Source organism: Urocitellus parryii, chromosome 4 (genome assembly GCF_045843805.1).
Source record: "Urocitellus parryii isolate mUroPar1 chromosome 4, mUroPar1.hap1, whole genome shotgun sequence".
NCBI lineage: Eukaryota > Metazoa > Chordata > Mammalia > Rodentia > Sciuridae > Urocitellus > Urocitellus parryii.
In genome coordinates, this window is record NC_135534.1 from 17370915 (window position 1) to 17385649 (window position 14735).

General features: G+C 33.2%; 1 protein-coding gene and 1 pseudogene across 1 annotated transcript; both read left to right on the top strand.

Annotated features, from left to right (window-relative positions):
• The first annotated feature begins 420 nt into the window (after positions 1-420).
• Positions 421-1386, top strand: LOC144254393 (olfactory receptor 10AG1-like). The gene has a single exon (XM_077797544.1). It carries the CDS (start codon positions 421-423, stop codon positions 1384-1386), a length of 966 nt encoding a protein of 321 aa, XP_077653670.1.
• Positions 1387-7442: 6056 nt separating this feature from the next.
• LOC144254209 (olfactory receptor 10AG1-like) lies at positions 7443-8168 on the top strand (annotated as a pseudogene).
• Positions 8169-14735: the final 6567 nt, after the last annotated feature.

The following is a 14735-nucleotide window of genomic DNA, read 5'->3' on the forward strand; positions in this document are numbered from 1 at the left end:
GAGAAGATAATCTATGAAAGAGTGTTTTTCAAAATGCTTCAGAAAGTTCAGAGACACCCAAGAATAGGATTTTCAAAAAGTTGAATTAATTAAACCTAATTAAATGTAATTAACTAAACCTGACATGCCATGGCAGAGCTGTGGATTTATCTTCAGAAGTTGCCAAATGTCCAGGTGCCTGTGAATAATTTGGATTATGCTGGGCTTTGACAGGAGATACCATGGGATTATTCTGAAGAATCTTAGTGAAATGTGTGAGTGACCATGTATAGGATCTAAGGTTAAAAAAAAAAAGGTGGAATGTGCAAGGAATATCACATTCTTACAGTGCAAACAATTGCAGTGGTCCTTAGTATTGATGTGGATGACCAGATTCACTTAGATAGCCCATACCTGTCCCTGAAGGTCTATGAGAAGCACATGATCAGATTTTGCTTTCCACAGATGAAACACCAGGGGAAACCAACAGAAGGAAACCTAACTGCATGGAAGGAATTTGTCCTTTTGGGGTTTGCTGAGGTGCCCCAGCTCCAGTGGTTTCTGTTTGGACTGTTCTTTGCCATCTACATGATCATCCTGCTGGGCAATGGAACCATTTTGGTAATAACAAAAGTAGAGCCTGCTCTCCAGACCCCGATGTACTTTTTCCTTGGCAATTTTTCCTTTTTGGAGATCTGTTATGTTTCAGTTACTCTCCCCAGAATGCTCTTGAATTTCGGGACCCAGAGAAGGACCATCTCTTTGGTTGCCTGTGCTACACAAATGTGCTGCTTTCTTGTACTGGGAGCCACAGAATGCTTCCTTCTGGCAGTGATGGCCTATGACCGCTATGTGGCCATTTGTAACCCTCTGCAGTACCCTCTGGTCATGAACCACAAGGTCTGTATCCAGCTGGTGGCTGCCTCCTGGATCAGTGGAATTCCTTTTCAGGTAGGTCAGACCTTCCAGGTTTTCTCCCTGCCATATTGTGCTTCCAATGTAATCAACCACTTCTTCTGTGACATCTCCCCAATACTTAAGCTGGCCTGTGGGGAAACCTTCACAAATGAGCTGATGGTCTATGTGGCGGCTCTGCTGTTTGTCTCAGCCCCGTTCCTGTTAATACTCATCTCCTATATCAAAATCATCTCCACAGTCCTTAAATTGCCATCAGCCACAAGCAGAGCCAAAGCCTTCTCCACCTGCTCATCTCATCTTACAGTGGTGGTGTTATTCTTTGGATCAGCTATTATTACATATTTGAGACCTGAGGCTAGTCATTCAGCAGAAACTGACAAAGTGCTTTCTCTTTTCTATACTATTGTGACTCCTATGTTTAACCCCATGATATATAGCCTGAGGAACAAGGATGTTATAATGGTGTTGAGAAAATTATTAGGGAAATAATCTACTTGATTAAATGTATGCTATATTTGCAGGACTTGTTATTTTCTGCATCTGTAAGAAAATTTCAAGTGGTATGTATATTTAGATTTGTGTCTTAACTATCTCTTCAGTAGATACTATTTCCAAATTAAATCATATTTGTTATGTTGAGGGATTATTCTGTCTCAAGTTATATGAGAAATACATGGGTCACCAAATAGCAAATCATTTCATTGAAAAGTCTTTATTTTTGTATGTGTGTGCAGTGTCAAATTACTATTGACAGAGCAGGTTGTAATCATCTTGATAATATTACAGTCTCTGTTGTAACAAATATTGAAAATCATGTCATTCATATCCATAGTTTTATGACAATCATTTTTCAAAACAGGTAGAAAATGGACATTAAATGAAGAACATAAAAACTGACACACACATATGCACAGATATTTGAACCTAGCCTGATATTTTAGAGAAATCAGCTCTTAAAAAAAAAGAGCATGTAGTTTCATGAATAATGTTAGTGAAGATTGTGCATGGTTTATGTACCTTTAAAAGTTAGTATTCCTTTATGATAATAATTTTGTACATTAAATAATATAATAAAATGTGCACAACTAACATGGAGAACTAGAAGAAGGAAGACTTCTGTGAATAACAAGTATTTTTTATTGAATATGGACAAGTTGTTTTTTGAAAATAGAAATTTTCTTGGGATGATAGACAATATAGCAGAATTCAGAAAGAAGATATATCACAAATATATCACAAATACTTTTCACTCTATACACTGAAAATGATGAATTAATATATAACTAATGTTCATTGTAGCTATCTCAATAAAATTTTCTCTTATGTTTCTTTTATTTAACTGATAGTTTGGAGTTTGTTAAATAATTTTTGTTATTTATGTAATGATAAAAGCAAATCCTCGTTGTGGATAAGGAAAATCTGTTTTTGTGTGAGCTATTGTCTCATACATATTGATGTAAGTAAACTTATTATTACTACTGTATACAAATGTAACATATTTCTGAAAAACTATTACCTGTGAAAATAATTTATGTTTAAACAAGAACATTGTAATGTTTTCACTTGTTCTTAAAAGTATTTGTCTTCAGGTTAATATTATGTGTTCTTATCACATTTGCAAGGAGATATCTAAAACAAAGTGAAGAGAAAATGTGGTACTACTCTCTGTCTACCAGAAGATATCCAGAATATGTGTTAACAACCCAAATGACATACCTAAATAAGACTTATACCCCAGCTGAAATCAAAGAAAAGCATGATTAAATCACTAAAAACCTCAGATAAAGCCTCTATAAGAAGTTACTAACATCTAAAATGAATTATTGGTAATAGAAGAATGATGATAGAAAGAAAAATATACTAAGAATAATTTCGGAAAAATAATTTTGAGGCAGAAATTGGAGAAACCACAAGCTATTGCATTTGAAAAGCCTTTTTTCCTCACTGGACTTCCTGTGAAATATAGATTAAAAATATTGATTGAGAGAAGAGAGTTTTGGAAGAAACAATGTCTATACTAACGAGTAATAACAGATTGGTGCTCCTTCCATGATGAAATGGGTCCAGTGTATATCAGTCTGCCACTAGAGAGTTAGAAGGCCAGTCCAGGAAATGATGTCATACCTGGAATATAGGGTTAATCTCTGCTCCTGACAGATTGTATAGTCATCAGCAGGTCTAATCAAACTGAAGATAATGATTGGAAGTTCATGCTGCTGTGTCCATGCATAGCCTCTCCCTGTGTCTGTGTGGTCACTTGGCACAGCAACCCACTGGACAATCTCATGGTAACTAGGGAAAGAGGCTGGGAGGTAACCACAGAATGGGTTTCCCTACCCAGTAATTATCCAAAACCTCCTCAGCTGAAGACAACCTTTGATAAATATTCACCTTGTTCACAAATATCTTCACTTTGGGGGGATCATTTGGAGAAGTCTATTTATGTATTTTTCTAAAAATCTCTTAATGATTATTTCTCAATTTTGTTTCTTTCAAATCCCTCACTGTTCTCTCAAACCATTACCTTTAACCAATGGATGGCTACACAATCACACATCTGGTCATTTTTCTTTCCAAGCTAAATGAACAACCAGAAGTACTGCTCAGAGTTCTTCCCCTCACCAATCTCCTTGATGCATGTCCCAGAAAGTAGCTACAGGGTTATAGAGATTGGCTTTGGGGTGATACCTGAATGTCACATAGAACCCAGGTAATATAGGCCCATACTTTCTTTGCTAAGTGAACTTCTATGAGGTCATTAATATTGAATTAGAGAGAAAATGATGTAAGAGGAGAAAAGACCTTGATAATTTGAACTTTTTTATTTCCTGTGAATTGCTTGTGCCATTAGGTCATGTTGAAGTCCTATATACACCACTTCCATATGATACTTGGGACTTTTAAATAAAAGATTGATTTTCCTGCTGCTTAGGTGGACTCCACAAATTATCTCTTTCATCCTGAGAAAGAATGATATTTTATGGATTTTAAAGAATTTTAAAAATCTAATTGGCATCTTTATAAAGTTATTAGGAGAGTTGGAATTAGCAATTCAATAATATCTATGAGTTCTAACGTGAAATTTCTTTCTCTTTTTTACTATTTGTAATTTATCTCGTTTTATCTTCTTAATCATCTACTATATATTAACATATATATTATTAAACTTTATAAAATCTGTATGAAGTTTTGATTATCTTTCTTTTTCTAAGTTTCCAATTTTCTATATATTAAAAATATAGAGAAGGAAGAACAGTAGAATAGAGAAAGCCCAATACAGAAAGGAGGAGGGGAGGGAAAGAGGAGGCTCTGGGAACTGAAATGGACCCAAATGAATCCATGCAAGTAGGATAATGTCAAAATAAACCCAACTATTACCTATAACTGTAATGCAGTTATGAAACCATTAAAATTGATGATACAAAAAACTGAAAGAAAGAAGATAAATACAATATTAGTGAAACTTTCTAGTACTTGGCTTTTTGTGTAATGATTTGTTTATTATTAATTTATTTACTTATTCAAAGTCTCCATAGATATCTTTATTTCATATTATAGCATGTCATTTTGGATTTAATGTCATTCTAGTAGTTTATTTGTCTAAATTAATTGCTTCCTCTAAAATTGTTGAGATTATTTTTACAGTAATTTTGATTTTTTTCAGAATCTGTTGTATTATATCCAAAATCACATTTTATAATTATTATTTTTAAATTACTTCTTTAAATTATTTAAAAGGGAAAATAGAACAAGTATTTAAACACTATTTCTTACTGGTATAATTACCACCACAAAAGCTTTCTGTTTTGTGTAATTTTGACTTCACATATGGTGTCACTCCCTTTCAACTCAAAGATTTTATTTAATATTCCTCATAGTGCAGGGCTGGTAAGCAGGAACTTGCTATTGTTGATATTAATTTTGTTTCTGTGTATAGCTCATATTTTCTTGTTTCCTACATCTCATAAATTGTGTTTACAACTGGACAATTTGTCTGACATACCATAGCAACTCCAGATTCTGGTACATGTAGGAATGGTGATTGTTGTCTTTTGTTTGTTTCTTTAGTGTCTTGCCTGGACTAATTTTGTGGGATATGTTTTATTTTTGTTGTGAAACTACTGATAAAACCTGGTTTTTCTTATTATTATTATGATTATTTATATTCCAATGTCTGAATTCACAAGTATCTGTCCCCCATTGGTCAGTATAGCTTAGTGATCAGCCAATGAGAGTGTCCTTAAATACACTAGCCAGGAGGACTTCCAATATTTATTGATTGATGGATTTGTGGCTGGGTTGGAAAATGTATTAAAATTTCAGGAACTTTGAAAGGTTTTACTGGATTTTACTCTCTGCTTTTACATTGTCACATTCACCTGCATCAATCTTGGGACAGTCTATTGGGCGTTTGGCCTTGCACTCACACCCAGTCATTCAGATCTCTACAATAATTAGGATTTCAACAGTATCCACTTTCATTTCTAATTTCCAGAAATTTATGTTAAATTGTTGGCTATTATGTCCCAAAGTCTATGGACACCATGGAGTAGCTATAGTCTTGCTTCCCCCCACCACACCACCAAATGATGATTTGTTACAGAAGTTGATATAATTTTTTAATAAGAACTGTGGAAATTATTTATGTATGCTGATTGAAGTTACACAAACTTCCACTGTATAAATCAGAAAGCAGCGAAATTTTCTGGCATGTAGAGTCCCAGTAGATCTTCTGTTAAATGTAATTGAAAGTGGTAATAATAAATGCCTGTGCCAAACAAAGCAAATTTTCACTATTCTTATTTAGGTTGCCTTACTTTTCTTAAACATTTTATGCACACAAAAACCCTAAAATATAAAATTCTTATTTCAAGAAATAAAACTCAAAATGCAATATGGATTTAGTTGTAGAACTTTTTAAAAATTAGAGTTGTTGGAAGAAAATATATGAGAAAATATGTATGATCATGTTTAGGCATATATCATAAATGTTACTGAAATCACAAATGACAAAAGAAAATGTTTTCAATGTTTATATTTATTGGTAAGCAAAAGAACGAGGAGAGACTGAGGATATAAGTAGAATAGCCATGAAGGTCATAGTTTGTTATACTAGACTCCATCAATAGAAGGAAAAATCTTTCCTCAATTGGAAAGGTACCTGGGAAAGGATTTATCCCTAATGCATACAGTATTTATTACTGCAGGAGCACTCGGGGTTTTTTATTATTATTATTTTTATTTTGTTGTTGTTGTTGTTAGTTTGCTTTTTTGGTTTTGTTTTCTTTCATTTTTTTTTCCCGAAAGTTGAATATATATTAGAAGAGTCTTACCCTCTATTACAAATAAAGGCAAATTCCCAAACTATAAAAACAACAGACTTCTTTATTGCTTTCTGTCTATTACCAATCAATAATGGTAAGCATTATAATTAACCTAATTTTAAAATAGGTAAGCATGGACTACTTTTGACAAGTATAGAATTTATTTGTATATCTACTTTTTATCTATATTAAAATTAAAAATAAGAAATATTTAAAATTTAAAAGGAACCCTTTGTTGTTGGTTACTTTTTCAATTCCAAGATGCTCTTGCAGATTACATTTGTACTCTTGTGACTTTTGCTATTATTAGGTAAACTGAGACAAAAATGGAAAATCCTTTCAATAAAAGGAAGTAGCATGAAAGATTATTGTCATCATCATCTTCTTATGTGTTAATATTTGGTAATAATTCTGTGATAAGCATGTATTTAACTACTTTCGATCAACAAGTTCCAGACATCTTATCTTGTGCCAACCAAATTATATATAGTAGTTGAGCAAAATATTGAATACACAGTATTAAAATGACCTTGAATTCTACTAATATTAGAAAGCTTCCGGTTTGGTAATAGTCACAAACCATGATAAATATATTTAAGAAGACAGAAGGGGGCTGGGGTTGTGGCTCAGAGGTAGAGCACTTGCCTCACACATGTGAGGCACTGAGTTTGATCCTCAGCACAACCTAAAAATAAATAAACAAAATAAAGGTATTGTGTCCATCTACAACTAAAAAAAATTAAGAAAATAACTAAAATGACAGATGTTAGCATGATTTTTTTTATTCATTAGAGATTTCTTGCAGAAATTCATCCTTCTGATTGTTTACACTGCAATCTACTTTTATTTCTTATTTATAATTTGATTCCAACCACTTGCACTTGATATAAGTATTATGTATGATAGAAGCTCTAATTCAACTCCACACTATTTACACCATAGAAGATCGTTGTTTCAAAGGGAATAACCATTAAATAAATAAACATGAAGTAGCTGAGCAAAACAAACATGGCAACATCAGGCTGAGTTATTAGTAATTTTCTCTCTTAGAAGTATAAATAGAAGTTTCTAAAATTTCCAAAAGTTGAACAAATCATCAAGAATGTTATTTGAGGAAGCTTCTTATACAAAATTGTATTTAGACATCCAGAGGCACTGTACCACTGAACTGTGCGCTGCACAAACCCATGGTTTTGTTTTGTGTTGTTTTGTTGTTGTTTTTACCTGGCACATTTTTCTATTCTGGAAATCTGTTATGTTTCAGTCACGCTCCCGAGCCTTCTGGTCAGAGTAGGAGAATTTTCCTACTGGGCTGTGATAGGCAAAAGTGTTTCTTCCTTAAGTTCAGAGCAGCAGAATGCTTCCTCCTGGCTGTGATGTTGTATAACCACTATGTGGCCATCTGCAACCCTCTGTGCTATCCACTAGTCATGAACCAAAAGAAGTGCCATCAATTGGCTGCTGGCTCCTGGCTCAGGGGAGTGCCAGTCCAGATAGGGCAAGTGTGCAAGATATTCTCTCTGCATTTTTGTCTTTCTAACCAAATCAACCACTTCTACTTACATATTCCACATTCTCAGGCTAACTTATAAAGACACCTGTGTGCATGAGGCGTCTGTCTACATAGTAGCTATATTATTTGTTGTAGTCCCTTTTATGTTGATACTTGACACTTATAGTAAAATTGTTTTCACCATTCTGAGATTGCAAACAGCCCAATAAAGGGCTAAGGCATTCTGCCACTTGCTCCTCCCACTTACTGGTTGTGGTTTTATTTTTGGATCAGCTTTGATTACCTACTTCAGACTGAAATCCATCTAATCTGCAGGAATTGACAAATTACTCTCACTTTTCTACACTACAGTGATTCCAATGTTTAATCCTATAATATATAGCCTAAAGAATAAGGATATAATTGCTGCACTGAAAATATTCATGCTTAAATGATAGTATCACAGATTTATATATAAATATTTGAATTGCTGGTCGCACAGTTGGGGAAAATAAATTTATATTTTTCATACATCATATCTAAAGAAAATTATTTTGTCTTCAATAAAATTACAATGTATATCAGAAATCTCTTCTAAAATTAAAGAGAAGAATCCAATGTTATGACTTGCAACTGATATAAACTGGCAGGTTATTTACCTAAATAACTGCTTATGTATCCATAGCTGTTGTTGTTGTTTTTCTCATTTGATTCTTAATATATAGACTTGCCAATTGTCGATGAATATTAAATGTTGTTAACTGGGTGATTAAATGAGTAATGAATAAAAGGTACTGCCATTTCCTACCTCAGACACGTGGCAAACTCCAGAGATTTTACAGCATGACTAAGCACAGATAGCTCATTTATTTAACTCACTGTATGTCAGTGTGGAATTACTCCACAGAAAATACCAAAAGGTAAAAAAAAAAAAGCTTATGAGCATTTAATCTCTTTCTCTACATTCTCTATCTGAGAACATGATAAAATATAACACTCCTATCTGGAGTTATTCATTCAGTTTAACATCTAAAGTTATTGATTAATATAAATACATTAGTATTTAGTGTTAGGCAACTTAACCAAATTTGCCTGGAATGCAATATGTTGTGTCAGTTACTAATTTTAACAACACAATATGTTGTGTCAGTTACTAGTTTTAACAGAGACCTGATCAAATAAAGATCATGTAAACCTGCCATCCCATTTTACTAGAACATTATGATAGACTAAAAACCTTAATTCATAGGTTTTGTGAAAACATTAATTATATAATAAATGGAATTTTGCACAGGTGTGCCAGATTACAAACTTTGAGATTAGGATATTATCCAGGTAACCCAATAGATGACATGAGCCCTTAAATAGCCCCAGAAGAGGAAGAGTATGTCATATATATGCAATGACAAAAGACAAAGGGAAAAGGACGCATAAGAAGGACTCAGTTTGCTTTTTCTGCCTTTCCATGTATGGACCATACCCCAAAGTGGTGACTGTGAGAAGCCACTAAGGACATTAGGCTGATATCCATTAATAAAACAGGTATTACATTTCAACATATACAAAGAACAGAGTTCTTCCAATAATATAATTGATCAAGTAAGTGAATTCCCCAGGATATCCTCCTGAAAACAGGCAGTGAGACCACTGGAGCTATAGAATAGCTTAATTCCAGCTCAGAACTATATGAACAGAGTAAATAAACAGCCTAAAGACTGGGAAAGATATTTTTAAATCAGAAGAGGTTAATATTCAAAGCATACAAAGAACCGAAATAGCTCAATAGAATGAAAACAAGCAATCTAAATTTTAAAAAAATGGGAGAAAAATGAGTTTTCCTTACTTAAGGCATAAAAGTGGCCACAGTTATGTAAGGCAAGTATTCAACATCACTAATCATCAGAGAAGTATAAATTAAAGGCACAAGGTGACATCTCTTTACTTGTGCAGAATGATGTTGCGAAGAAAATGAAAGGCAAAAGCGATGGTCAGGATGTGGAGAAAATGATACTTTGAACACTTACTGTGGGAATATACATTATTTCATTCATTGTGGAAAAGATCACAGAGGTTCCTCAGAATAATAAAAATAGAACTACTATATGATGCAGCTATCACACTACTGGGTATGTGTGCAACAGACAGAAATCAGTAGGTTGACAAGATATCTGTACTGCCATGCTCATTTCACCATGTGTTCCAAGTGAGGACATGGAAAACACCTAACTGTACATCAGCAACTGAATATATGCATGGAATCTGGCATAAACACAATGCAATATTGTTAGTACTTAATAAATGAAGGAAATCCTGGCATTTATGGTAATATGGAATAACTTGGAGGACATTAGAGTAGGTGACATAAGCCAGATGCAGAATGAAAAACCCATCACCATCTCACTCCTATATCTCATCTACAAATATGAACTCAGATGCAGAGAGTAGAATGGAGGTCGTGAGAGTAGAGTGGAGGGATGGCAGAGATGCTGAACAGAGCAGGCAGAACTACTGAGAGGAGGTACAAGTTGAAGAGACTGGCTGTATTTAATTTTGAGTATAGTCACCAGGACCAAGATAGCTTTATGACTATAATTTATTTTTAAGAAATTTTAAATGATATGTAAATACACAAAATTTACCATGTACCATGTAATGCTTTGAACATAAATAAATTAGGTAATTTAAAAAATTGTTCTAATTAATTATGCATGATAGTAGAATGCACTTCTACTCATTGTACACAAATGAAGCACAACTTCTCATTTTCCTGGCTGTACACGATGCAGAGTCACACTGTTCATTCAATTTTTACATCATTATAAATCTATCTTTCTCCATAAGTTTCCATCATTTCTCTCTGGGAATAATTTCAAAATACCTTTTTTATTTAAATGTGGAACACAGTATTGGTATCTCTCTTCATTATGATATGCCATAGTACACCAGAATTCTTTCTCATATGTAAGTGTAACAGTATTCATTGATAAAATATTTTCTTTCTCCCAGAATCCCCTAAAATTCCCCACTTCTCCTAACCAGCAATGTACTAAAAATGTTTGTGAGATTAACCTTTTTAAGATTTCACTTGTGAGTGAGACCATGTGGTACCTATTCTCTTCTTGGATTATCTTACCTAACATAATTATCTCCAAATAAGTCTACAATGTAACAAATGACAGTATTCCATTTTTTTTTTTAGTGGCTGAATCATAGTCCATTGTATGTATGTAATATATTTTGGTTACTCAACTGTCAGTTGATGGACACTTAGATGGTTTGTATTTCTTGGCTGTTGTGAATAGGACTGCAATGAACACATAGATTGCTGTAACCCGGCTGGGCACAGAAACACAAGCCACTCAAGCAGGAAACAAAGCTTTTATTTTAAAAAAGCCGCCAGAGTCCCATGTGCGCCCTGCTAGCAAGCTGGTGGACACATGTGTCTTGCCCCCAGAACCGGGCGCCGGGACCTCCCCTGGAAGTTCCCTCCTACTATCCTTCCCCAACCAATGGGAACTCTCTGGGAGTCCCATAATGTGAGTCCCTTAACAGGCTGAGGTGAACAGCAGGAGTCCAATTTCCATATGAATGTAAAGCTTAACATAATCATATCATCTCAATGGCTAGCTGGCAGTCATCTAAACCAAAGGTGCCATATATCATAATACTTTTGCTGTGGCTCCTAGCAATAGATAAATGTGCATTCCTTTCAATATTCTGTGAAATCCCACAGTAGTTCCATTTCTAATTATTGAGGAAGTTCCATACATTTTTTTATAATGTCTGCACTAATTTCCAATCTCACCAATAGTGTGCAAGTATTCCCTTGTCTTCCCATCCTCACTGATAATTGCTATCTTTTTTCACTTCTACTGAGGTGGGGTGATGTTTTACTTTGTATTTTTGCCATGATGGGATAAGGTTATGTATTTTCTCACATACTTGTTGATCATTTGTCTTCCTTTGCAAAACATTTATTTATTTCTATTCTCCATTTTAATTGGGATATTTGTAGTTTTTTCTATTGAGTTTGGGAAGTTTCTTACATATTCTTTTTACAAAGAAGTAGGTAATACAGAAAAATTACTAGACTCTAGTCTACACCAGTTCATCACATATTGTCAATCAATTATGTATTTTTTATGTATATTTTATCATGTAGTTTTGGTACTATTTTTTGTTTCTTTGCTTGTTTTGTTCTCTTCCACTGTACATTATGTTGGTGACATTTCCTCATGTGACTGATATGCAGGTAATTCATTCATTCTCATTTCTATGTAACATTCTGATATAAAACATATTTTTTTATGAATTGCTCATTGAAATATAATGATCTTGACATATCATACATTTGATTCAAATGGGGTATGAATTCTCATTTTTCCACGTAATATAAAACATATCTTAATGTTATTCATTTAGTTTAAAACTAAAGTCAGCACAATATGGCACATGTAATTTTTGGAACTGAAAGAAAAAATTATTAATATAATACCTATTTTTGTTTATGTGATAGAAGGGTAACCTGAGTGGATGTGATTAAGTCCAGGATTCTGAACCCTAAGATGAATGCATGTGTGAGGTCTGGTTTCAATTCCCAGCACTACACACACAGGGAAACATATGCACACATGCAAATAGCTCTTCATTACAAAATTAATAAGTGGATATGTGTCAATCTATGATGGTTGCAGAAGGTATTGCTCAGTACCAATTCATATTAAAAAAGAAAATGTACTGTGCACTCTATTCCATAGGGAGCCTGAAAAGAGTGTATTCGGGCTACAAGGAGAGTTATCTGGGCAAATGCAATAAAGCAAATAAGCAAATGCCTAAGAGCTGCTCTTAATTAGAAATTTAAATGTGTAGGTGGAAGAAGTCCCTGGGGTAGACAGAACTATTGATATTTAAAGAGCACTTTTTAGAACAAATATCTTAAAAACTGATGGAATATCTATGATGATGTAAGTGGTCTCACCCTAAGCAATTTAAATATCAAAATCTTTAAGCCTTACAGTAAGGAAAAAATCAACCCAATCAAGAAGGTAAATATGAACTTTTTTATCCTGGTGAAATTTAATTAATAATACAAACTCAAAATTGATATTCAGAACATAGTGGGGAAATGGACATTTCATTAAAGCAGCTCATATATAATTCTTGTTATATTAAATATAACTTGCAATGAAATGATAATTATAAAACAATGATATGAAGTTATGTGAAGTCCAGAAAACTGTACTAACTGTTGCATTTTAAGGCTAGATAATATTATAGGAAAACTTCCTTTTAAGCTAACACTTTGTTACAAATTACTTTCATATGTGCCTATTCAGTCTAGATTATATATATGTTTTAAATTTTTCCTTTTAATTGTCAATAGACCTTTATTTCTATTTATTTATATGTGATAAACGCAGTGCTTCACAAATGCTAGGCAAGCAGTCTACCACTTAGCCACAAACCCAGCCCTAGATTATATTTTAATAGATGACTGAAAGTAAAACAATCCATGAAACCATCTTATAATCATCAAGGAATACATGAAATAGTAGTATAGAAATGTAAGATAATACTTTCTTAAATAAGATTTTTGAGAAATAAAATACTTATATGATCATTTTTTTTCTTTAAGTTTTTAATTGTTAATTTATAGGAACTATACACCCAGGGTGAAGCTTAGGTAGCTTGTGATAGATGGCTGAACTTGAATATTATTACATGTTACTTTAATCTTTTGGATTTTTGGAGAAAACAGGGTCTTGAATTTAAAATAGAAAAATAAGAGCATTAAGTTTTTTGTATTTAAGTTTGGTTAATAAAAACATAAACAACTGCAAAAAAGAAGGGTAGTAATATCTTATTTGAGCATATTGAGGAAATTTGTGCTTTGTACCTTGCTAGCTCTGAGTAAAATAGTATTAAACTCTTTTATATACTAATTATTTCACAACAAAACATTGGAATTGTATAATATAAAATTATATTTTATTTATCTCTGAAAGTTATTGGAATAGTAAAAATTAGTCTTTAAATATTGCCATTCACCATAAAAATACATAAAGTTTGGAATCTTGTTCTTTTTTAAAAAAATTCTTCCTATGAGGGATACTTTTAATAGTGTGTGTTACTTTAAATCATTGTTGAATAAAATATTAAGCACTATACATGGTGAACAAACTTTTTTTTATGATCTGTACTGATCTGCAATAGTAAATAGTCCAGTCTTTACCTTCCAGATCATTTATTGATAATAAAATAAAAGTCATACAGAGAGATCACGCCAAATTTCAATACACTGGGCTGAGGAATGATTTATATTTTGGATAGTAGAACCACAAATAGATATGAGAATATAAACAAAAATATGACAGAGAACTCTGGGTATTTATCTTGAGATTTTGGGAATTTCATAACTTTATAAGATTACGTTAAGATCTTTCTCTAGTCTCACATTAAAAAGATCATACAAAGAAAAAACTATGTAGAGTATATTTTTTTGTTATCTGAAACATTAAATAAACTGACAACAATATTAATAAGAATAAGTACCATTTATATAGACTTGCAGAGATGCCATGCACTCTTAAAGCATTTTACATATATCGAGATCAGTAATCCTAAAACTGGGTAAAATTCTTAGCCTGTGTTACTTTTTTTTAATCCTATGGCAGCAAGAATAGAGCAATTTATGTGAATCTCAGCCAGCAAGAAGGGGAGCTGTAGTTCCAATCTAGCCATCTTTGTAGGACTCTATGTCACTTCCATGACTACCCTTATTCTGTGTCTGGGGGAACAGAGCCAAAGCCCCAGGTTTGGAGGAATGATAGGCAAGGTTGAGATTCATGAAGAGCAAGAACCCGAAGATACTTTGGATATAATATCCAAAATCGCATTCACTTTTAGAATTGTACATGTACTAAATGTCCCCTGAGAATGAATGAGTACCTCTTAAATATTTATTCAAAGAATCAAGTTCAACTTTCCATCAGTGTGACCCAAAAGAAGAGTAAGAAGGGAAT

Excerpts from the sequence above, each read along its gene's own strand:
- LOC144254393 (XM_077797544.1), top strand. The coding sequence starts at position 421 with ATGATCAGATTTTGCTTTCCACAGATGAAACACCAGGGGAAACCAACA.